This window comes from Clinocottus analis, unplaced genomic scaffold (assembly GCF_023055335.1).
Source record: "Clinocottus analis isolate CAN_PGR_092001 unplaced genomic scaffold, fCliAna1.0.p SCAF_32, whole genome shotgun sequence".
NCBI lineage: Eukaryota > Metazoa > Chordata > Actinopteri > Perciformes > Cottidae > Clinocottus > Clinocottus analis.
In genome coordinates this window covers 1,870,992-1,893,491 of record NW_027176065.1, presented here as the reverse complement: position 1 = coordinate 1,893,491, position 22,500 = coordinate 1,870,992, and the positions used below count along the sequence as shown (strand labels likewise).

The following is a 22,500-nucleotide window of genomic DNA, read 5'->3' as shown; positions in this document are numbered from 1 at the left end:
GTCCCATCACTTGGACTTCTCAGCTCGCTGACTCAGCTGATCTGGATCTCAAAGCGTCAGCGGAGGAGCTGCAGCCGCCACTCGCCGCTCTGATTGAGGACGCGTGAGGAGACAGTGGTGACGGTCACTTGTTCCAAATCTGCCTTTGGGTGTTTTTTTTTAATCTTGGAGAGAGACGAGGGTGGCGGAGAGAGATCCCCCCCCACACGGTCTCATTTCACTCTCTGATAGACCACAAACACAGCGGGGAGTGGAGTCATCAATCTGCAGAGATTATTCCCTCCCTCTGCAGGCCCAATTAGAGCGGCAGTCGCAGCAGATAGGAGTCGCTGGTTGAGACGCTCGCTCTCCCAGCAGCCCTCAGTGAGCTCTGCTGTACACAGAGCTCCACCAGATCCCTGATGAATGATGTGCCTCGGGAGGAAGGGAGATACAAAGCCTCATCAGGATGCAATGGCACAGGGTTTTTTTCTTTTAAAGCTGTAGTTGCATGACTTCAGTGTTAATGGAGCTTCCTCAGAGCTCAGAGAGCAGCGACTGCTTTTGAGAGCTCAGGTTCTCCATGGATTCATGTTCAGCTTTTTCGCTCAGGTGTCTGGTGTGTACTCACAACTCTGCAGCTCATTTCAGGTTAGGTCTCAATGTGCCCCTGTCTCTCTTCCTTTTTATTTTACTGGAGTTGAACTCTGCAGACGGAGCTGGGTTCTGACATTCTCTCTTCTCTCTTTCGGCGCGGCTCAGTTGCCGTAATCGCGTCGACACAGAAACCTCCCTGAACATCCGCGGGACCGCAAATGTTCCTTCAGACAGCCTGTCCCATCTATTTATAGTTTCATCCCATGTGATGTCATTCAGCGGGGCGTCTGCTCTGAATCCCTCAGCAGGCTTTAAAATGGAGTCATTTTTCATCTTCTCCGGCCCCGATGCCCTTTTTTTATTTTCAAGAAAGCTCTCCTTGTGCCGTCTATCGGACTCTTGCCTGTTGTCTCTTCCAACACACAGAAAGCCTCTTCCTTTGTGTGTTTGTGTGTGTGTGTGTGTTAATTGTGTACTCTCCCGCCGCCGTACCTGTACGCTGTCCCCAGTGCATCTCCCTCATGGTGGACCCGCTGTGTGTGTGCACTGTGTTGTCTCATCAGACGGGTGGCGGCGGCGCTCTGGCTGCAGGATCAGACATCAGAGGGTTGATGCAGGTGTGGAAAGCCGCATTGTCTTTAAATCCTCCGTCATCTGCGTGCCAGAGCGACGCGGACTTATTCCTAGAGCAACCTTTGGGCCGCGGCCTCGTAGCCAGCCAGCGACGTGCCCGGCGGGCCGGCTGTGAATTGCCATGCCGGAGCTTGAAAACCATATCCTGCCTCAGCAACGGGATTACGCTGGATTACAACTCAGCACATTCACCTCTGGGCCCAGAGGATCCAGACGATCCCCTCTGGAGAGGACGGGCACATTGTTCCTCGCCGCTCGCAGCGCACTCCTTTCATATTCAGATGTCTCACCTATTGATTCCTTTCAGCAGTTGACAGATGTCACTGGCGGCCCGAGACAAAGAGCCCATTAAAGCCCAAAAGCTACAGTAGAGCTCTTTACATGAACAAGCCCACCTCTCTGCTGTCCTCATGGTTTTACTCTCAATCCGTTTATGCACATGGAAAGACTGAAGACAGAAGACGGGGTTCCCTCGTGGAGCCTCTCTCAGCCCACCGGCTCTCTCTGCCTCTTCTTTCTGTGGCGGAGGTGACGGAGCAGGACGCCGCTGCAGAATCTACCTGCAGAATTTAATTAGGCAGCTCTGCTGCTGAGGAGATGAGAGCCAGGAGAGAGCCGGACGAGGAGGATGGAGGACAGGAGGAGACACGGCTATCGATTCACAGCTGTGGGATGGAGGGGGGGGGGGGTAGAGGGAGAAAGGGAGAAAGGGGGAGATTTTGAAGGCAGCCGGCCTCCAATCGATGCCGAGTTTTGCGTCTAATGAGACGCCTGCATTGCTTCTCCAGCCAAAGGGCTTCATAGCTCCGAATAACAGTTTCTTCATTTTTTTTGTACTCATAAATTCATTCTCTGTAGTTCAACAAATGATGGAGATTGATCCATCTGCACATCGAAGCTCTTTTATTGGTGCCACTGGAGCTTCTGCACTTCCACTTCGCCCTCGGTGGCAGAATGTCATGGCGTCCTCTCCCGTGTGCAGAAGACTTGAATGTGAACATCAGAGAGTGTGTTGAGGGTCCAGTGTGTGTTGTTGTATGAATTATTATTTGAGAATTGATTGTCAACAGTTTGTTGATGAAGTCATTTGTTGAACATTATGGTTCCAGCTTTAGATGTGAATCCCTCTGTGTTGCCCCCCTCCTTTACTTTCTAACATGAACTGAGCGAGCTTCTTTTTCTTTTATGCAACTGCGATGATGTTACAACCTCTTCGCTCTTCGCTTGTCGCCCCCTCTCAGGCAGAGCCTTCCTCGGCCCTCCTCGTCTCTACCAGGAGCTGCAGGAGCTGCAGCATGACCTTTCCGTGGTGGAGGAGGTCACCCTCCTGGTGGGCACTCTGCAGGGGATGTACCAGGTATCTATGTCGCTCCGTGTTACACGTTTGCTGCGCCCGCACCGCCTCACAGGGGGATCGTGTACCATGCAGCATGCAGCCTGTAATGCGCCAAAGTCAGCGTAGTTTCCTCGACCCGCTGACTCTGCAGGCCACGCCAGGAAGTCACAGTTAGTTACGTTCAACTCGCGCCGCTCTCTCGAGGCTTTCTTCAGGAGCAGACAGAGCTGCTTGACCTTCAAGTGTATTCCCAGTGACACAAACGATGTCTAAGCTAGTTATCGCAAGATATTGCTTGAAAATATGTGCATAGGAAAGATGTAGTGTGTTATGTAAGCGGCAGAGTGCTGAACAAGAGCTGCTGAGCCCTGAGAGCAGATCAGTGCAGGCTGAAGACGTCCAGCCTGGACGGCACGAGGAAAAACCATCTGGGGAAATCTTTGTCTGCTATCTCTTTTAAAGAAATCGTAAAAAAAGAGTTCTTGAGGTCGTAAAACGTGAAAGAGCAGCCTCGTGTTCTTCTTGAACCGTCGGTTTCCTAAAGCATGAAGCCTCCCGTCCGTCTCTTCGTCAACAATGTCGGGAACTAGATTTCCGCTCTCGATGTTTCCAGATAGAAGTTCAGGTCTTCTATGTTGTGAAAGGAAGCGGGAGTGCCTCTCCTGCAGCGTTCAAATCAGGACACTTCCCAGTCGTCTTCCACGAGCACATCAACCGCAGCATCCTCTCCACCACACAGCCGGGGTGGCACTCCAGCAATCACCAAAGAGCCTCTCAGGCTGACGGCGGCACCTTCGGCTCGCTGCACGACGAGCACATCGTCCTCAGGAGGAGCCCGAAATGACAGACTTTTCACTTTTCCACCCAGTTATTATCTATATAGTTATTATCTATATGTCCACGGAACAAACAGACAAAATACTTCACAGATCATCGGCTTCAGAAAATGTATTTGAGATTTTACTGTAAAATAAATTAACTCAACACGACCGATTAAAATGCCTCAACCGTGCGGCGCCAACTAATGTATTGCTTTAACGTCCGTTTGCCTGTGAGAATATGAATATACTAATTATGTACAGTGTGCTCTGCGACACGAGCCACTCTTATTTTTATTTTATTGTTATTTGTATGTGTGTCTTCCTGTATTGTATCTGTGTTGTTTGTGCCGCTTGTGGCCGGAGCTGCTGCCTCCAGGTCGTCACGCAAATGAGAAATGATTCTCAACTGATGCTATCTGGTGAAATGAAGGTCAAATAAACAGCCAAGAAACAAGTTTTAATTCTGTGCGTTTCCCCATCAAAGAACCTGAACACCACGGTGGCCCAGGACTGGTGCCTGGCTCTGCAGCGGCTCATCCGCATCAAAGAAGAACAGCTGCAGAGCGCCAACAAGTGCCGCTTACGCCTGCAGGTGCCCGGCCGGCCGGACAAGTGAGTACAGAGCGCTGTGAGTGAGATTAAGATGCGCTGCGTGTGTTGTGGGTGTGAGAACACGAATGACCACAGCAGCAGCAACACGCTGAGTTACAAAACACGTTCCTGAAGATGGAAGTGCAGCAACACTCCACCGAGAGGTTTTAATGATGAAGTCACTAGAAGGACACAAACAGTGACACGGATGGATTTGATTTGAAAGTGGCACAAAATGTAGGAAAGAGAGGGATGGGTGAAAAGAAACACAAGATGAGACGTGGTGGTGGTGTTTATGACACTTTGAACTTTAGCAAATCAGAAGCCAGAACAGTTTATTCTTTAGCGACCGGGTAATTACCTGATTCAATCGTTCTTTCCCTCTGTACTTAGAACAACCAGTCGCCTCCACAAAATGTTCCTTCAACAGGATCTTTGTTAAGAAACTTTTTTTGCTGAAGTTTTGACCTCATCGGATGGAAACTGTGGCTTTGAGCCTGTGCCGCATCCCACGCATCATCCTTCTCTCCGTCCTACATCTGCGCCAACTATTGAGTTGTGTTTACTCTCTAAGTTTAGAAATGTTAGCTGTAAATTAGCTGCTAGCTTGTCAGCTGTGTGTCCGTCTGGTTTAATCTGTCAGTTTACTTGAGTATCACAAGTCAGGTGAGATGAGTTTGGAGTTAGCAGCAACGCTAGCAGCTGTGAACATAGCTGTGCAGCGTGTGTGACAATGAGTTTGGAGTTAGCAGCAACGCTAGCAGCTATGAACGTAGCTGTGCAGCGTGTGTGACAATGAGTTTGGAGTTAGCAGCAACGCTAGCAGCTGTGAACGTAGCTGTGCAGTGTGTGTGACAATGAGTTTGGAGTTAGCAGCAACGCTAGCAGCTGTGAACGTAGCTGTACAGCGTGTGTGACAATGAGTTTGGAGTTAGCAGCAACGCTAGCAGCTGTGAACGTAGCTGTGCAGCGTGTGTGACAATGAGTTTGGAGTTAGCAGCAACGCTAGCAGCTGTGAACGTAGCTGTGCAGTGTGTGTGACAATGAGTTTGGAGTTAGCAGCAACGCTAGCAGCTGTGAACGTAGCTGTACAGCGTGTGTCCATGATGTGTCGACCCAAAGACAAGTTCTCTGTCTTGCTAGCCTGCTGCCTGAAGGGAATGGCGTTAGCACAAGCGTTAGCATCAGTCTGGTGGTCTGACCTTTTGAGGTGGACCAGCTCAGTGTGACAAGGGGCTCTTCTCTTAGTTCTCCTCTGCTCTTTTACATGTTTTAGTTGCTTAGTTTCAGCCAAAATGTTTAAATGATCAAATTAAATTGGTCAAATTTGTCATTTTTAAACTAACTTAGGCACTTTCGTCGGATCCCGGGCTTAGCAATGCTTAAAATGATGTTTGAAAGAATCAAACATTTCCCCTTTAACAGAATGGTAATGTGTGGAGCCAGACCTTTATATATTTTTAATGCGCTGACTCAGCTCTGTGCAGACAGGACTCGCCTTCACCTCATATTGGACCCTGGTGTCGAACCTTTTGGAACGACTCTACAAAGAGCCATATTATTTTATGTTCACAGTGGCTGTGCTGAAAAGCCAAATGTTCTGCACTTGGCACAGTAGTAAATGCTATAATTCATCTCCTGGTTGTGTCGTATCCAAACGTTAAACACTTTGTTTTCAATATTAGATTTCCATAAGAGTTAATAAAGTAAACTGTCAGTTAATAATTGATTCCGTTGAGTTTTTATGAACACTGGCAATGTTTTCGCCTCGTGAGTCCAGACAGTCTTTGTTCAGCTGAGCATTTATCCGACGCTGCCGTTCACCTGTCATACTAAGGATCTCAAAGTGGTCGTGATAACGTGCCAAAGTGGATCCTGGTGGGTGGAGTGGCTCCTGAATGACTGAATGCCTACTTAGGGAAGAACAAAGATGGCAAGCGGAGAGCATATGCGTAGCTTAGAGGACTGCACAAGAACTGGGAATAGCAAATAATGGCAGATTATAATGGATCCCATTTTGTGGCTTCTGGTGGGGAAAGGATAAGAAAAAGGCAGAGGAGGACAAAAAAGTGAACGATTGCGATAGAGAAGCCAGAGCCCTGCTGAGAGAGACTGAGCAGGAGAAGCAGAGGAAGAGAGAGAGTGATGACCGCCTCCCCCGTGAAAGCCTTGGCTCGGTGCCGGCACGGCGGCGGCGTGGCCTGAAGCTCAGAGCCGGCAGCTGAGCAGCGGAGCTGTGCAGATCACTTCTCCCATCTCACACCAGGCCTGCAGCGCCAATCTGCTGACTCAGATGTTTGCTGGAGCCAGATGTCAAGCGGACGGGAGAGACCCCCAAATTCCCCTTGAGGGGAGGGGGGGGGGGGGGGGGGTGGGGGGCTGAGTTACGGTGATGATGTCATCAGCAACCACACCGACGAGGAGGTTTCCCTCCCATACGTGGACACATGTCGGAGCTGCATTTTCAAATCTTAAATAATGTAGAGCAGGACCTGAATCATGGACCCGGAGACGCCTCAGAGCTGATGCAACAACGCCAGAGAGAGGGAGAGAGGGGGAGGGAGAGGGAGGGAGGGGGAAGGAGGGAGGGAGAGAGGGAGGGAGGGGGAAGGAGGGAGGGAGAGGGAGGGAGGGAGAGGGAGAGGGAGGGAGAGGGAGAGGGAGGGAGAGGGAGGGAGCGAGAGAGGGAGGGGGGGAGAGGGAGAGAGAGAGAGGGGGGGAGAGAGAGAGAGAGAGAGAGAGGGGGGGAGAGAGAGAAAGAGAGAGAGGGAGAGAGAGGGAGAGAGAGGGAGAGAGGGAGAGAGAGAGGGAGAGAGAGAGGGAGAGAGAGAGAGAGAGAGAGAGAGAGAGAGAGAGAGAGGGAGAGAGGGAGAGAGAGAGAGAGAGGGAGAGAGAGAGGGAGGAAGAGGAAGAGTCTCGTGTTGGGAAAAAGAACCAATCTCGGTTGTGTGATAAAATCTAATTGAGGCCGGCCTTGGAGCCGGCTGCTGGACCGGCAGTGAGCCCGCGGGGCCGGCGGGGCTGACAGGTGGCACAACGGGTGCCGAGCCCTCCCGACACTACCCAGGGTGCAACAGTGGCAGATTGCGGGGGAGTCGGTGTCGTCCTCTCACAAACAGACCCACACAACCACACGCACACATTGTGTTTTTCTTCGACGGCCTTGTTATCCTCATCCGTTTGGTTCTAATCCCAGAAACAATCTGCAGGCAGCCGAGTGCTTCTGGAGTGTGTCGCACGTTACGTTTATTCACACGCACCTCCTGCTGACAGATGCACCTGCTTCCCAGACAAAGACACACACACACACACACACACACACACACACACACACACACACAGGTTGGAGCCTGTGCTGGGCCCAGCAGGGACCCTGCACTGAGGCGTCCCCTCATGTCTGGCTGCCAGCGACTCTGCAGTCAGCAGCACATCACAGCCTCCGCTCTGCAAACAGAGCGAGGACGTGGAGAGAATCCTGACGGCCGCCTCAAAGGCTCCAGCCTCCGTGTGACAGCAGTTCATTAACATCCTCTTTTCTGACTGCGTGTGCTGGAGCAAAGCACGGCCACATGGGAACAGTGTTTAAAGTCTGCAGACGCTGGTTCTCCTGCCCCTCCATGCGGCCGTGCGGCTTCCCTCGAGGCCACCGGGCCTCACATCCTCGAGCCAGCGAACCCGAAGAGATCTGCAGGGGACGAGTCTGAACGCGTCTGTTCGCTGGTCCTCTGCCGCTGCATCTTTATTGTACCTGCAGGGTTGTGTTAAAGCGCCGGCCGGACTCGTCCACGTGAGTCAATGAGAGATATTAAGCCACAAAATGAACTCCTTCAAATGGATGAAAGGTCTTCGCCCCGGCGATCAACCATCTGATCCGCTTTCTGGATCCGTGAGCGGCTGCTGCTCGACCCAGAAAGCCTCGTTTGACACGTTTAAGGGGGAGATTTAAAATATTTAAACTCTCACTGATCTTCTTCTTCCTCAGTATAAATTCTTATTTTCGTCTCCATGTGGTTCAGTCGGTCTTCACACCGACGCTAAAGGAGTGACGCAAGCGCTTTGAGAGTGAGAGAGAGAGAGAGAGAGAGAGAGAGGGAGAGGGAGAGAGAGGGAGGGAGAGACGCAGTCCCACTAACAGAAGAGCAGAAGTGAAGAGAGGAAGTGAAAGAAACCTTTGACCTTTGAGGGCACCGCAAAGTGTGAGCTCACCTGTAGACTTCATCTTCACCTTCACCTTCACACGACTCTTCTTCATATTAATGCTCTAAAGTTCTCAGACGTTCAGTCGCCGTAGTGAAATGTGTGTTTTCAATTTTCCATGTTGCTCCGCGTTCGGCTCCTTCAGGAAACTTCAAGGAACAAAAGTTACAGATGAACTTTTTTTTTTTTTTAAATCAAATTTGTATTGATTTTCTATGCAGATAAAGAAAATGTACACATTTTTCACACGACGCCAGACTCACCTCTGGAAACCAGCTGGTTGTGTGTCCAACCTCACACCGTCCTGGTGTCGGACCTCACAGAGCTGTGAGCGCTTGTCTGCTTGTTGAACCATAAAGAAGACGTTAGAAAGATGCTCACGCGGCGGCGTGTTCCTGTCACGGCCTCACAGCAGCAGTGTCTTGTTGAGTGAAGGGCAGCTCACCTCATTCTCTCTCGCCTTTCTTTATTCACTTCCTGCTTCTTCTCTCCACATTCACACCTGGTAGCGACTGAGAACAGCCTCGGTCCTCTTCTTCTGGTTCTGAAGGTCACGACGCTTCATCCTTGCAGTCAGAACATGATGGAAACTCCTCAGCTCATTTACTTCAGTAATTTCATCTCCGGAGTCGAATGCACAAAGACATTTCCCCCGGTGTTCCCTCTCAAACCAGAACATTGTCCATGAAGCAGAGGGACAGGCCGGCGTCTTGGGGACTCGCACACATGACTCCAGGGAAAGGGCTTCAACTTCACAGCCTCAAGAATCACCTTCACTGGTCGTCACATCCAGGAAATCCTACATAAACAAGATGAAGGCAACAGACTTAAAGACAACAGGGCAGTGTTGATATTTCTCCTTTTTGTCACGGTTCTGGTTCTGGTTTAACGTACCCCCCCCCCCCTCTTCCCCCCGCCACGTCACCACCATTGCGACCCACACGGAGTCGGAACCGCCTTGCAGACCATCTTCTCCTGTAATATTTGTGGCTGATGGTCAGGTCCGTAGAGGATTCGATCAACGGACTCCCGCGCTGAACCGTCTCCTTCAACTCGTCTCCTTCAACTCGTCTCCTGCAACTCGTCTCCTTCAACTCGTCTCCTTCAACTCGTCTCGCTTGTTTGCAAAGCCCCCCCCCCCCCCCCCGTTTGTTTCTGGAGGGCGGAGGTGGACTGAAGGGTGGGTGCATGACAGGCTGCCACTCAGCGCTCTCTTGCATGCGTCCCGTCCGTGTGCATCAGTGTCACGCGTGTGCTCGGGCGCTGACCTGCTCCCATGAATCAGCTGCTGGCGCCTCCATCGCCCCCACCTTCCCTTTCTCTCCCTCTCCTCGTTCTGCACTCTGCCGGCGAGGCACACCTGCACTGCGGCTGTCAATCAGCGGCAGGAGGGAGGAAGCGGAGAGAGAGAGAGCTCCGTTTAGCGAGTTGGAGGCCGAGCGAATCCGACGGAGTGAGCGGTTGTATTCTCGTCACACGCCGTCTCCCTTCTGTCTCTGGCAAATTACCCGGCGATGTTAAAGCAGTGGATGGTATGAATTACAGCTCCTTGTGAAAGCTCCACTTTCTCAACATGTCAGGGAAGTTTGAGATCTCACTTCATTCTGCTCCCGACTGCATTTTCCCGCTCGCTCACTCGCTCGCCACCATTTTTTAATTCCAGCTTTTATGAACTAAAAAAATGAATTTGAAGCGCGTAGCGGCGGCGTCGCAGAAGCAGCATCTCAGGCTACACGGCGCTCTGCCCTCCACGATCTGGTAATGACCACGACCTTCTCCTTTCTCTCTCTCTCTCTCTCTCTCTCTCTCTCTCTCTCTCTCTCTCTCTCTCTCTCTCTCTCTCTCTCTCTCTCTCTTTCTGAATCACTGTGGAATAGTCGCACAGCTGACTGAGACGTTGTGGAGAATCTGCTTAGCGCTTTTCAAAAAGACGAACACGCGCTCGTATCTCCATTAAATCCTGATCAGTCCGGACAACACAGAGTTTCTCTGCATGGATCAAACAGGATGAGTCATCGCTCACTCAGCGCCGCCGCCGCCGCCGCCGCCGCCGCCGCCGCCGCCGCCGCCGCCGCCGCCGCCGCCGCCGCCGCCTCCTTCAGCCGGCACAAACAAGTCACTTCAGTTGACAGGGAGAGAAATATTCAAGCACACAGGGCAATATTTATAACGTAATATTTATAACGTAATATTTATAACGTAATATTTATAACGTAATATTTATAACGTAATATGTATAACGTAATATTTATAATGTAATATTTATAATGTAATATTTATAACGTAATATTTATAACGTAATATTTATAATGTAATATTTATAACGTAATATTTATAACGTAATATTTAAAACGTAATATTTAAGCACAGGGGCAATATTCATAACGTAATATTTAAAACGTAATATTTATAACGTAATATTTATAACGTAATATTTATAATGTAATATTTATAATGTAATATTTATAATGTAATATTTATAACGTAATATTTATAACGTAATATTTAAAACGTAATATTTAAGCACAGGGGCAATATTCATAACGTAATATTTATAATGTAATATTTAAAACGTAATATTTATAACGTAATATTTATAACGTAATATTTATAATGTAATATTTATAACGTAATATTTATAATGTAATATTTATAATGTAATATTTATAACGTAATATTTATAACGTAATATTTATAATGTAATATTCATAACGTAATATTTATAACGTAATATTTATAATGTAATATTTATAACGTAATATTTATAATGTAATATTTATAATGTAATATTTATAACGTAATATTTATAATGTAATATTCATAACGTAATATTTATAACGTAATATTTATAATGTAATATTTATAATGTAATATTTATAACGTAATATTTATAACGTAATATTTATAACGTAATATTTAAAACGTAATATTTAAGCACAGGGGCAATATTCATAATGTAATATTTAAAACGTAATATTTAAAACGTAATATTTAAAACGTAATATTCATCACGTAATATTTAAGCACAGGGGCAATATTCATAATGTAATATTCATAACGTAATATTTATAATGTAATATTTATAACGTAATATTTAAGCACAGAGCGCGTGGCTAACAGGCTAGCGTGCGTTTCACGAGCTAATTGCTGAAGGAGCTTAATGTTGAGGGTTTTATGGGGCGTGTTTGACGCACATCTCGTGTTTATTAGCCGCCATTTGATGGCGTTGACGTCACGGCGCTCACCTTTTGCTCACGAGCAGAAAACCTTCCTTAAAAAAAGACGTTTTCTCCAGAAGATGATAAACTGATAAACTGCCGTGAATCTGCTTTTGAGACGAAGAACATTATTAATATTGTTGTTATTATTCATCGGTCGTTTCCTATTTTTGCCACACCAAGTCGGTGTATTCAGAGTGTGTTATGCATCGAGCTCTTTGTGATCATACGCTTTGTGTTTCATAGCATGTTTTCACGAGAGACGCGCAGAGCGGCAATTTTCTGAGCCGAAGATGTTCGTCTCTGACCTTCCTCTTCCTCTGGCTCTTCCTCAGAGCTTCAATTGAGAGCACTCGCAAACATTTTTGCACTTTTTTTCTTTCCGTGGGAAATTGGAGCTCCATTTTTATGGTCGTAATAAAACTTTGATTGTGGAAAGTAACTCCCATTATCTCCGAAAGGGCAAGTTGCACGACCTTCTCTCGCCGCCGCTCAAACAGGAAGTCAGAGCGCTGCTGCAGGTCACCAGTAAATCACATGAAGGAGTCGCAGTATAGCCCCACTTTACCAAGCTTCAGGCCTTCATCATTCACGCTGAAGAACGCCACACCAACAACGTGTGTGTGTGTGTGTGTGTGTGTGTGTGTGTGTGTGTGTGTGTGTGGCTTTGCAGACGCCGCATGCGGCTCTGACATCGTATCCCTGAGGTCTCGTGCAGACCGCTCACGATCAGCTGACCGTTCCATAGAAGTTGAATTTTGATTATTTTTATTTTGCAGACTACGGCCACTAATTTCCCCTCAGATTGCTCGTCCTAAATGTAGTTTTTAGTTTTTTTTCCCATTACTTTATGCAAAAAAATAGTCAGAGTTTAGTTTGTTTTCCCCGATGTGACACTGAGTTCTGCATCGGGAGCTGCACATCAATATGCAGCTGCTCTCCCCCTTTGAGGGAATGTTGACACGGCAACATATTTACCACTTGTCAAAATCACCTAAATTATTGCACGGGGGCTGCGGCGAAATGCAAATTCCGGTCTAAAGATATGCGATCTGACATGTTACGCGGCCGTGAGCGAGCTACAGTCACATGCATCACGTTGTGGAGGAGAGAAGGAACATATTTCAACGTTCAGAACAAAAAAATGCCTGAATTAGTCCATAGTGCACAAGACAGAACGTCTGTCTCTAGCTCCTTTTGGTTAATGGTTCTGTTTTCATTCATTAGACTCCGTCATTAACGTCCATGAGCAGCAGGGCCTCACTTTTGTTTCCTAGAACATGTCTTGAGGGTAAAAGGACCAGAGCATCCACGTCCTCAGCATCAAACCCTCTGAACGGATGGCAGCTTGCTCTTCGTGCAGAGAACTGCAGTCGACTTGCCGCTCAGCTCCAAGGCGGACGAGGAGACGCTTCATTCTGCGGCGGCGTCTCCTCCTTCTCCTCCTTCTCCTCCTTCTCCTCCCTCTGGTCCTTCTTCTGGTCCACTCGTTCGTCCGGCTGCATCCTTTTGTGCTCTGTTGAGCCGGGTGAAGCAGTGCTTTAAAGATTCTCCAGGAGTCACAAAACCGCGTAAAGGATGTTGACTTAGGATGAACTTTATGTATTTAATCATTTAAACGTGCTGAAGTTCAGTTTGTTTGATGTATACATGGCACTTGATGACAGCACACACAAACATAATCAAGCATCTGCTTGATCAGCAAGGTATTAATACACATGTTAAAGTATTTATCTCTCTCGCTCTCTTAAGTTAATTTAATTGATCGCACTTTTCATGTGTTGCACAAATACCATTAAAGACGTCAAATACAATTATAAACAAATAAATAACACCGAAGATAATGAGAACTGTAATAACACTTATTATAATAATAAGTTTAATAATAATGAAATACAGTGAATAACAATGTCGTAATAAACTAGATAATGAAATACATTCAACTATTAGCATTAAGACTTATACATATTAATGATTTGGGCTATGTACAGCATATCCTGTGTGTGTGTGTGTGTGTGTGTGTGTGTGTGTGTGTGTGTGTGTGTGTGTGTGTGTGTTGTTTAACGAGCGTCTATACTGGTTTACAATGTGCTTTATTGACATTTTCTCTCACTTAATAATATCCAATAATGTTGTTGGACTAGAGATGGACAGTAAAAAAAAAAGATCTAAATCTTTCCCCCCGGATGGAGATTTGGATGTTTTATGCTCGTGGCAACAGATGCAGATGCAGATGCAGATGCTTTGAGGCTTTGAGGCTTTGAGGCTTTGAGGCTTTGAGGCTTTGAGGCCTCAGCAGCTCTGTTCGAGGATATGAACTCCAAATTAGTTTTAATACTTGTGTTATTTTGCATATTTCCCTTTTTACCATATTTTGAGCATTACTATGAACTTCCAGCATGATCTGAGTATGATTTCCCAGCAATACATTTTGGAGTGTTTTTAACTCAAAGGTTTCGAGCTGCACAACAACCTGCAGAGTTGTGTTGCTGCTCTTTGGAAAGATAATGACCTAAAGAACCACAACCATCACAGTAAAACAAAGCCTTGGCTCCTTACCAAGGATTTTAGTCCAACAACAAGGTTTTAGGACTAAACCTGCTCAGACTGGGCATGCTGGGTGTTGAAATGTGCATACATTTCTCCTTAAAACGTGTGACACATAAAAAAAAAGAAAGAAATCTCCGCAGGAAAAGAAAACAGTAGAAAAAGAAATCAGCCTGGCGGCACTTGTATTTTTCAGGTACTAATATACTAACACACCAGAATATCAGACATGACATTATTATGAAACTTTGAGAAGGACTTAATTAATCCTTAAAAAAAAAATACTGTACCTGTGAACATAATTGTTGTGATTTTGTTTGTCAGCAGGACAAAATTGAGGAAAAAAACATTTCTAAAAGCTGAGACTTTTCTTTTCACTGTGAAGGAAATGTGTTTTGGTTCAAGCTTCGGCTTCACTGTCATATTACACCACACAGGAAACAGGATTTCACAATAACATGCAGGCTCTCTGTATTGGTGTCAAATCCCAATAAACACCAGCGTCACCCCCGGGCCTGCACAACGGAGACTGACCTTATCAAAGCATGAAATGAACAATAAAAAAGAGACAAAACCAGCAATAATGCTCATGTCCTGTGTTGTTTGGTGGACATTTTGTGACAAAACATTCAATATCGGCCTTTCTGTGTGTTTCTGTGCAGGTCGGGGCGTCCCGTCAGTTTCATGGTGGTCCTCAACACCCCCAGCCCTCTGAGCAAGATCTCCTGGGTCAACCGCCTGCACCTGGCCAAGATCGCTCAACGTAAGAGACACACACACACACACACACACACACACACACACACACACACACGACTGTAATGGGTGACGTCACGGGGACACGCATTTTGTCCCCGCAAGGACGGTGAGTCCCCGCAATGTATTTGTGTAAACAGACATATGTCCCCACAAGATGGGTTAAACACGCCCCACACACACCGGCACACACACACCGAAAGGATTACGATGCCATTTCTATTCAAACTGGATGATGTAATGCAACGAAATGTAACAACAATGTTTTAAGTCAGAGGCTCAAACACGTCATCAGCGGTTGGCTCGCTCTCGATTGGCTAAGTCCACAACTGGAATTACAACTTATGTAATCAGCGAGAAAACGAGACTCTCAACTGGGTCATCTGAAGTTTGTGTGCTGCGGAAAAAAAGAGGCAAACTTTTGAAACAATGTTAAATTCATAACCTCCGTTCTAAAATACCTCCTCATCTATTGTGAGGACAACTCCGTTCAGGAGACCTCGGCTGCTCGGCGTTTAAAATTCCTCTTGAAATCTACTGCCGATAATTCCTGACGCGGAGTCTCCCTCTTCAAATGTTACCGCATCGATTGTGGAGACGTCGGGCGGAGCGGTCGACATCGAAGCAGCAACTAAAGGCCGGCCAGACGCTGCCCAGCAGGGAGCAGCACAGTTCTTCTCCTTCCTCTCTCTTCCTAACCTCTTTCCTCCAAGCTCTCTCTCTCTCTCTCTCTCTCTCTCTCTCTCTCTCTCTCTCTCCCTCTCATTGTGCCGCTCTGCAGTCCGACCACGCTGGCGAGCGAGAGGAGGTCTTCCTCTCTCGGGCTTCATCAATGCGTGCTGTCATCCAGTGGCGAACGCCGAGGACATTAATCTGCTTATTTGTCCACGATGGCACGCATATTCAACCGCCCCCCTCCACACACACACACACACACACACACACACACACACACACACACACACACACACACACACACACACACACATCCTTTCCCGCTTCCCTGCATCGCCTTGAGCACTCTTCCTTGTCAAACACGCTTTGCTCTGGGTTTTGTTGTGCATGCGGTGCGTCTCTCAACACTGCGCTTGAGTGTAGCTCCAATCTGGTTCTCGTGGCCTCTCAGATCCCAGAGGCCTTTGCTGTGAGCGTCGGGAACATTCAAGGTTTCGGGAGGAAGTTCTTGGGGTGGATGAAAGGACGCCAGAGTTAAATGTCTCATTTAGATGAGTGGCCCGAGATGTAGTTGTTTTTCGCAGCGGAAGAAATGGATGAAGGTCAAGAAGAAGAAGCCTGAAGTGTTTTTTTCTTTCTGCTTTACAAACTTTGTCTTGAGACTTTATCCGCCTCACCTGAATTTTTGAGAGTCTCCATCCTTGCACATTGCTCTAAAAGAACAAAACAAGAAAGGACACACAACGCCGGCCTGCTGTAGCTCCACAGTGGGTGTGTAGGAGCCCACACTACATCTGTCGGCTCCGGTGGAGCTCGCTGTGTATGCTTCGTGTTCGAGTGGCATCAAAAACATCGGGCCGAGTGCAGAGGATGCTGCAGCCTCTCCTCGCTGCTCGCGCCTTCATCAGCAACACCAGCAGGCGTCCCGATGAGGACAGCGGATAGAGCGGCGTGGATAGAGCGGCGTGGATAGAGCGGCGTGGTTACAGCGGCGTGGATAGAGCGGCTTGGATAGAGCGGCGTGGTTACAGCGGCGTGGATAGAGCGGCGTGGATAGAGCGGCGTGGATACAGCGGCGTGGTTACAGCGGCGTGGATAGAGCGGCGTGGATAGAGCGGCGTGGTTACAGCGGCGTGGATAGAGCGGCTTGGATAGAGCGGCGTGGTTACAGCGGCGTGGATAGAGCGGCGTGGTTACAGCGGCGTGGATAGAGCGGCGTGGTTACAGCGGCGTGGATAGAGCGGCGTGGTTACAGCGGCGTGGATAGAGCGGCGTGGTTACAGCGGCGTGGATAGAGCGGCGTGGTTACAGTGGCGTGGAGAGAGCGGCGTGGATAGAGCGGCGTGGATAGAGTGGCGTGGATAGAGCGGCGTGGATAGAGCGGCGTGGATACAGCGACGTGGATAGAGCGGCGTGGTTACAGCACGCAGCGCTGCTCTCCGACGGCGCCGCGTGGACGAAGGGTGACGACCTCAGAGCCAGATCGCGCTACGTTAGCCGTAGCTGTCGCGCGGACGAGGCGCTCCAGAGAACATCAGTGCAAAGTACGCCGTTAGCTCAAAACGATTTAATGGTAAATTGGCATTTACTCTGCCAGGGAAACGCCAAATAAACATGTATTGATCTTACACCTGGAGAACTCTCCCTGAAGACGATGGATAGAACGCCGTCACAATGTAAACATTGCACGTTGTCTTCGCTCTGATATTGATTGAGTCTCCAACGGATCGACCGTCGGCGGCCGGTCCGTCCTCGTCTGATTTCCTGCAGTCGTGCAGCCTCGGGTGTCCCAGACATTATGCTCCCTCACGTAAAGATACACATGACGTCTTAGCTTCTCTTTGACTTCCTAAAGCCTCTGATCACTCGCCTGATCAGGGGAATTGACACCGGAAAAGGTTGAAAGGTTTCGAGGCCTCTCGCCAACAGCATATCCACGGCGAGCATGAGAAAAACAATAGAAAAGGCTTGGATTCCTCCACCAGCAGAATGACAAGCAGCTGCTTTAACCTCCTCTGCAGTCCAGACCGCATCGGGAGGATTTCATCCACACGAGCTCGCTCATTAATTCTGCTCATCCGTTCTTTTTCAATGTTTTGTGACAACAACAGGACAATTGATTAAGAAGATAGTCAACGTTCGCTTTACTATTCTTGTATGTGAATAAAAAGTAAAGATCTTTGAAAATACATTTGCAGGTAAACAATTAGCTTGATGAACCTTGTTCTTGCTAACTTGGCTGCGTTAACGAGGTTAGAAAGCTCTGCGTTTCTGCACATTTCTGTTCTGCTTGTTTTACCAGATGTTTGGATAAATTGCCGGTGTTTCCTCTCTGACGTCTGAGGGGTTTTATGCCCGTGACAGCGAGAGTTTTTGAAGAACAAGTTAACCGTTAACGAACATCATCAAAACTCTGTTTTTACTCGTTTGGAACCGATTTCCGTTGAGAATGGAGTTTCGGACTCAAGACATCTAACAGTTAGTCCTGCCAGATTGCATCCAGATTGATTTCAGAAAGCCTGGACAGCAAAAAAAAAAGAGATGAAAATGCGATTCCAATGAGATTTCTACCGACGGCTGAAATGGGATTTGAACGCCGCTGCTCGCAGTGGCCGCAGCAGCAGGAACCTGCAGCCCGCAGACAAAATAAATCGTCTGCAGGCAGTTCATGTCTTTCACTTCCGCCTGTGAGAGGAAGGAGGTCTGCACTGCGACTTCAAGGCGCCGGCGAGGTTTGATGGCAAATGCAAGTCGTGCAGACGGGTTGTTGCTTTCTGGACACGTCCGATCATTTCTGAAAGACCAAACCAAAAAAACACCTGATTTGAGAAATAAATGGTATTTGTCTGCAATCCGAAACAAGCCTTTGATGGTTTCTATTTGTGGAGCTCAGGACGCTTTACGAAGGTATTGAATCACGCGTCTCTTGTTAAAATGATTGACAGCGTGCAGCTCGGGCTTAATTTCAGGATGTTTCCTCTGCTGCTCGACAGTTGCTCCGCGGTTGCAACACCAACGTTCGGCCTTCGCTTCAAGCGATGACTCGTCAGTTTTGGACGTGTCCGGGACGGCGTGTCGGCTCGTTACATGAACAGTGTCTTTTCAAAATAAACTTTGTTTCTCGGGTTACAAAAATACTTGGTAAAGTTTAAGAAAGTAGTTTCATAAGTAAAATGAGTCAAATAACTGTTTTTTATGGAACTTGCGTTAAAGTAAGAGTGACGTAAAGGACGGCGTTGCGTAATACTTTGGTCGATGCAGTTTGCTGCACAACACACACAAAATATACGGTGACATGGGGCTTTGTATTAGACATTATTATGTCAACATACAGCCGACAATCAAATAGAAATAAAGTTCTGTATCTGTCTGTCAAAAGAGTCAAAACAGAGTCACGGTGGCCATGAGTGGGTCCTCCATGACTCAGCGGTGGGAATGGCTCCCAACGAGGTGCTCGCTGTTCTCGTTTCACAACTTGCACAATAGAAACTCACAACCGGCACATCTGCACTGTGTGACTAATGAAGGGATTAAATAGATGGCAGGCGGTAGATTCAAAACAAATCTAGAACGATTGTTATTTGCGTTTTGGCCCCCAAAAAAATACAAAAATAAATCCTTTCTTGACACAAACTCAGAGTAATCCGGTGAAGACCTCAGTGTTTGTTCTTGTGTTGTGTCCAGTTGTGTTGTGTCCAGTTGTGTTGTGTCCAGTTGTGACTTGGCAGTTGCTGTCGGTGTTAATATTAATCTCTGATAAATAAGCTGCACGGTCCTCTGCATAGAGTTCACAGGTCGTGTGATGATGGTTTTGAGAAAACAGGTGTTTACATCCTGACTGAACACCTGCAGAGGGCTCGCGCTGAAGGCCCTCCAGCTCTTCCTCGCGTTCCTCCAGCTCTTCCTCGCGTTCCTTCCTCTCGTCGTGGAGGACGTCGAGTCGACGGCGCTCATGAAGTCCGGCCTCCTCTCGCGCCGCCTCGCTCAGGTTCATGGAAATGTTCATCATTGTTCTCTCTGCAGAGCCACGAGGGCAGACACACAAAGATGCAGCCAGCGAGTGGCGCTTCTCCCAGCATGCATCGGGATGAGCCCCCCCCCTCCCTCTCATACACAGTGAAGATGGTGAATGTAAATGAATTGAAATTAATAACAGCGAAAAGTAGAATATTAACATTTAGTATTAATTGATAACACACGACACACACAATAGTCTTGTTATGTGTGGTCATTTATTAATTTATTAAGGTTTCTTTGACTTGACTTAAGGTTAGATTCAGTGTTAGGACAACGGTTTGGAACTGAATGCCGGTTGTCAGATATATATCTATATATCTATATATATAGATATATAGATAGATATAGATATATATATATTTTTATGTCAGACCTCAGCGGTGTCAGTGTTTTTAGTTTCCTGATTTAAATATTTAAATGTACTCCGCTACAGGAAGCGTTGCTATGTCGTTCATTGTGCAGTTGGTCAATATTACAATTACGTTTAATAATAATAATAATAATAATAATAATAATAATAATAATATACAGTTACAGCGATAATAATACAGGTGAGTAATTGCTCTTGGCCACACAGCAGCTCTGCGACACGGCGGTACGCAGCCGGCCATTGAAAGAGCGATGAGGCTCCCTTGAGGGAAGCAGATCAGCACAACCTGGTCAGGATGACAATTACATGTTAATTGTGTTACACCCACACTTTGCCTTCCATTTAACCAGATGTAATTACAATAAGTGAGTTGTTGATTTAATTTCACGCATGGCGCCCCGTCATCGAGGCCTCCTCGTCGCCGGCATCGAGGGAGAGTCGGGTTTGAAGCGGCGCGACGTCCCCGCACGGCGGACGCCGCTAACAGCTGATGTCCTCATGCATGATGACGCGTCTGCGTACCAGTGTTTATCCTGCCGCCTCCACTTAAAGGAAAGGCGGCTCAGAGCCTCTCCGGCGCTGCATGTGTGAACACCAGTGGCTTCTGAGTGACCTTCCTGTGGCCGTCGTGAAGTCCTGTGAGCAAACCGCCCGTTGACAAAGCCTGGTCAACGCTCACAGGGTTTCTCTGAGCCTCTCCAGCGTTGACATGAGACGTTGCAGCCCGTGGTCGTTGATGGGCTCTAACAACACGCCGGCGATGCTCGTGCTCCAGCTGCGGTCCGGCTTCACGTGGCGCAACATGGCGGCCCGGCCCGATTCCCAGGAAACGCCGTTTGCCATTTTGCGCGTGCTGGTGTTTGTAGTTCTGAGGCCTTGAAATAGGAAGTGAGAACGAGCCCACGGTGGTGCCCCCCCCACCGGTCCATTAGTAACCCGGTGTGCCGCTGCATCTCTCATTCGGCTCCGAGTGGCCCCGCTGCTTCTGAAGGGGTCTTCCGCAAAATAGCCAGAAGCATTTCCTAATTAATGGGCTTTCTCATTGCAGAATTAATTGCTTCCTCCCATGCAGGCCGGCCCTCTCGCGCTGAGTTCAGGCCGCAGACTTTGATGGCCCTCACAAGAGGAACAAGAGGCTGTCAAATCATGAGAGATTGCTGCCGAGGCGCCGGCGACAGAAGCAGAGGAATGGATGTGGGCAAAGAGAGGGAGCTGTTGAGGTTGTGTGGGCGTAAGTGTTTATGTGTGTGTCTGTCAAGGGGTGGGGGGTGGTGGGGGAGGGCGGGGGGGGGGGGGGGGGCGGGGGGGTGAAAGGATGATTGAGACAAGCAATCAGCCCCGCTGCAGGGAGCAGAGGGCAGGCAGGGGGCCGTTGCCTGTGGTTACACCGCTAAGTGTGCCGGTCCCTCGCTTTCTTTCTTTTCTCTTTCTGCCGTGCTCACGGATCAATAGACGAGTGGAGTGCGGCTCGGAGGCTCTCGCACACACTCCGACACGCCTTCTTAATCCACTGTGTGGTAACCTGTGCGGCGGCCGTGTTGCCGCGCAGGAGGGGGAGAATGCAAAAAGCCGCCGCGCCGCCGGGGGCTGCAGGCGCCGCCGGGGGGGCGTGGCCTCCTTCAGCCCGAGGATTCAGACTCAGATTGCTCGGCGGCCGCCGGAGGCCGACTTCTCTGCATTCGCTCAGTCGCGTGCTAAGTGTTGGCGCTTTCGTTTCGTCGTCCGTTAAAAGTACGTCGGCCTCGACGGAGAAGCCGGAAGAGATTTCCTCTGATAACATTTTCATCACAAACATTCAGCAGAACGTTTCCCTGCTGTCTGCATGTGCTGGAGGGATTTCCCCTCGGCCCCAAAATTAATCCGTCAAACAGCACAGATTATCTCCCATCTCGCCGCGCTCAAACATGGGAAATGTTTATGAGGAGTAAACATTATCAGGGATTTAATTACCAGATCCCGCCCTCTCGTGGATCCGTGGGAAATATCAATGGCACTGGTGTATTTAATTAGTCTCTATCTTTGCCCTTTGTGTCACTGGGGGTTGATAGAGAGCCATGCTCTGCAAATTAATCTGCATCAGCAAAAGACTTGAAACAAAAGCATGATCGGAATGAAGAAACAGAGAAACTTGATCTCCTCTTCAGCATTGCAGCCGCACACCTCCACACACGACGTTGTTATTCACGGATCTCTGGGATTGAGCACACAGAGCACAGAGCTGACCTCCACCTCTGGCTGCCGCTCTCTCCGTTCTTATGGATCGCCTTCAGCCAACGCTGCGCTTCAATCAGGGAGACCTCATTTAGTGAACGACGGCGCTCAGTGAAGTGGTGTTAAGAGTCTTTGGCCATTAGACTCCATTGTTACGGAGGATATTTACGGGGGTCCGATCTGATTGGTTGAACGCGGAGGGAAGCCCCGCCCCCTCGTCAGCGGAGGAGAGCGAGGCGGAGCGATCCCGATGAATGATGGCGTCAGGATCGTTTATCTGACTGAACGTCCGCTCAGCTTCATGTGAAGAAGCTGCAGCTCAGGAAAACTCATCATTTATTCTTCAAAACACAGAAAGAGACAAAAAGTTTTCTCCGTTTGTTTTTCAACAATTTTCGATTGTTGAGCAAAAAGCTTCCGGAGAAAAAATATTCTGCAAATCGCCTCAAAACTATTTGTGATGGTTTGTGTTGGTTTTTCTTCCCAAACACAAATATGTGTTGTTGCCTATTTTTTTCTTCTTTTTTTTCCGTGTCTGTTGTTTGAAGCTTC

At 48.1% G+C, this 22,500-nt stretch overlaps 1 protein-coding gene across 4 annotated transcripts in view; it reads left to right on the top strand.

Moving 5' to 3' along the window:
• arhgef10la (Rho guanine nucleotide exchange factor (GEF) 10-like a) overlaps positions 1-22,500 on the top strand; it is an 89,798-nt gene that overhangs the window by 13,928 nt on the left and 53,370 nt on the right. For 3 of the 4 annotated variants that reach the window (XM_068595931.1, XM_068595930.1, XM_068595933.1), the window contains 4 exons: positions 2,451-2,566; positions 3,851-3,978; positions 14,582-14,682; positions 20,810-20,968. In XM_068595931.1, the coding sequence (XP_068452032.1) occupies positions 2,451-2,566; positions 3,851-3,978; positions 14,582-14,682; positions 20,810-20,968 (504 nt within the window). The remainder of the gene's footprint in view (positions 1-2,450; positions 2,567-3,850; positions 3,979-14,581; positions 14,683-20,809; positions 20,969-22,500) is intronic. The other variant, XM_068595932.1, reaches the window with a different exon arrangement.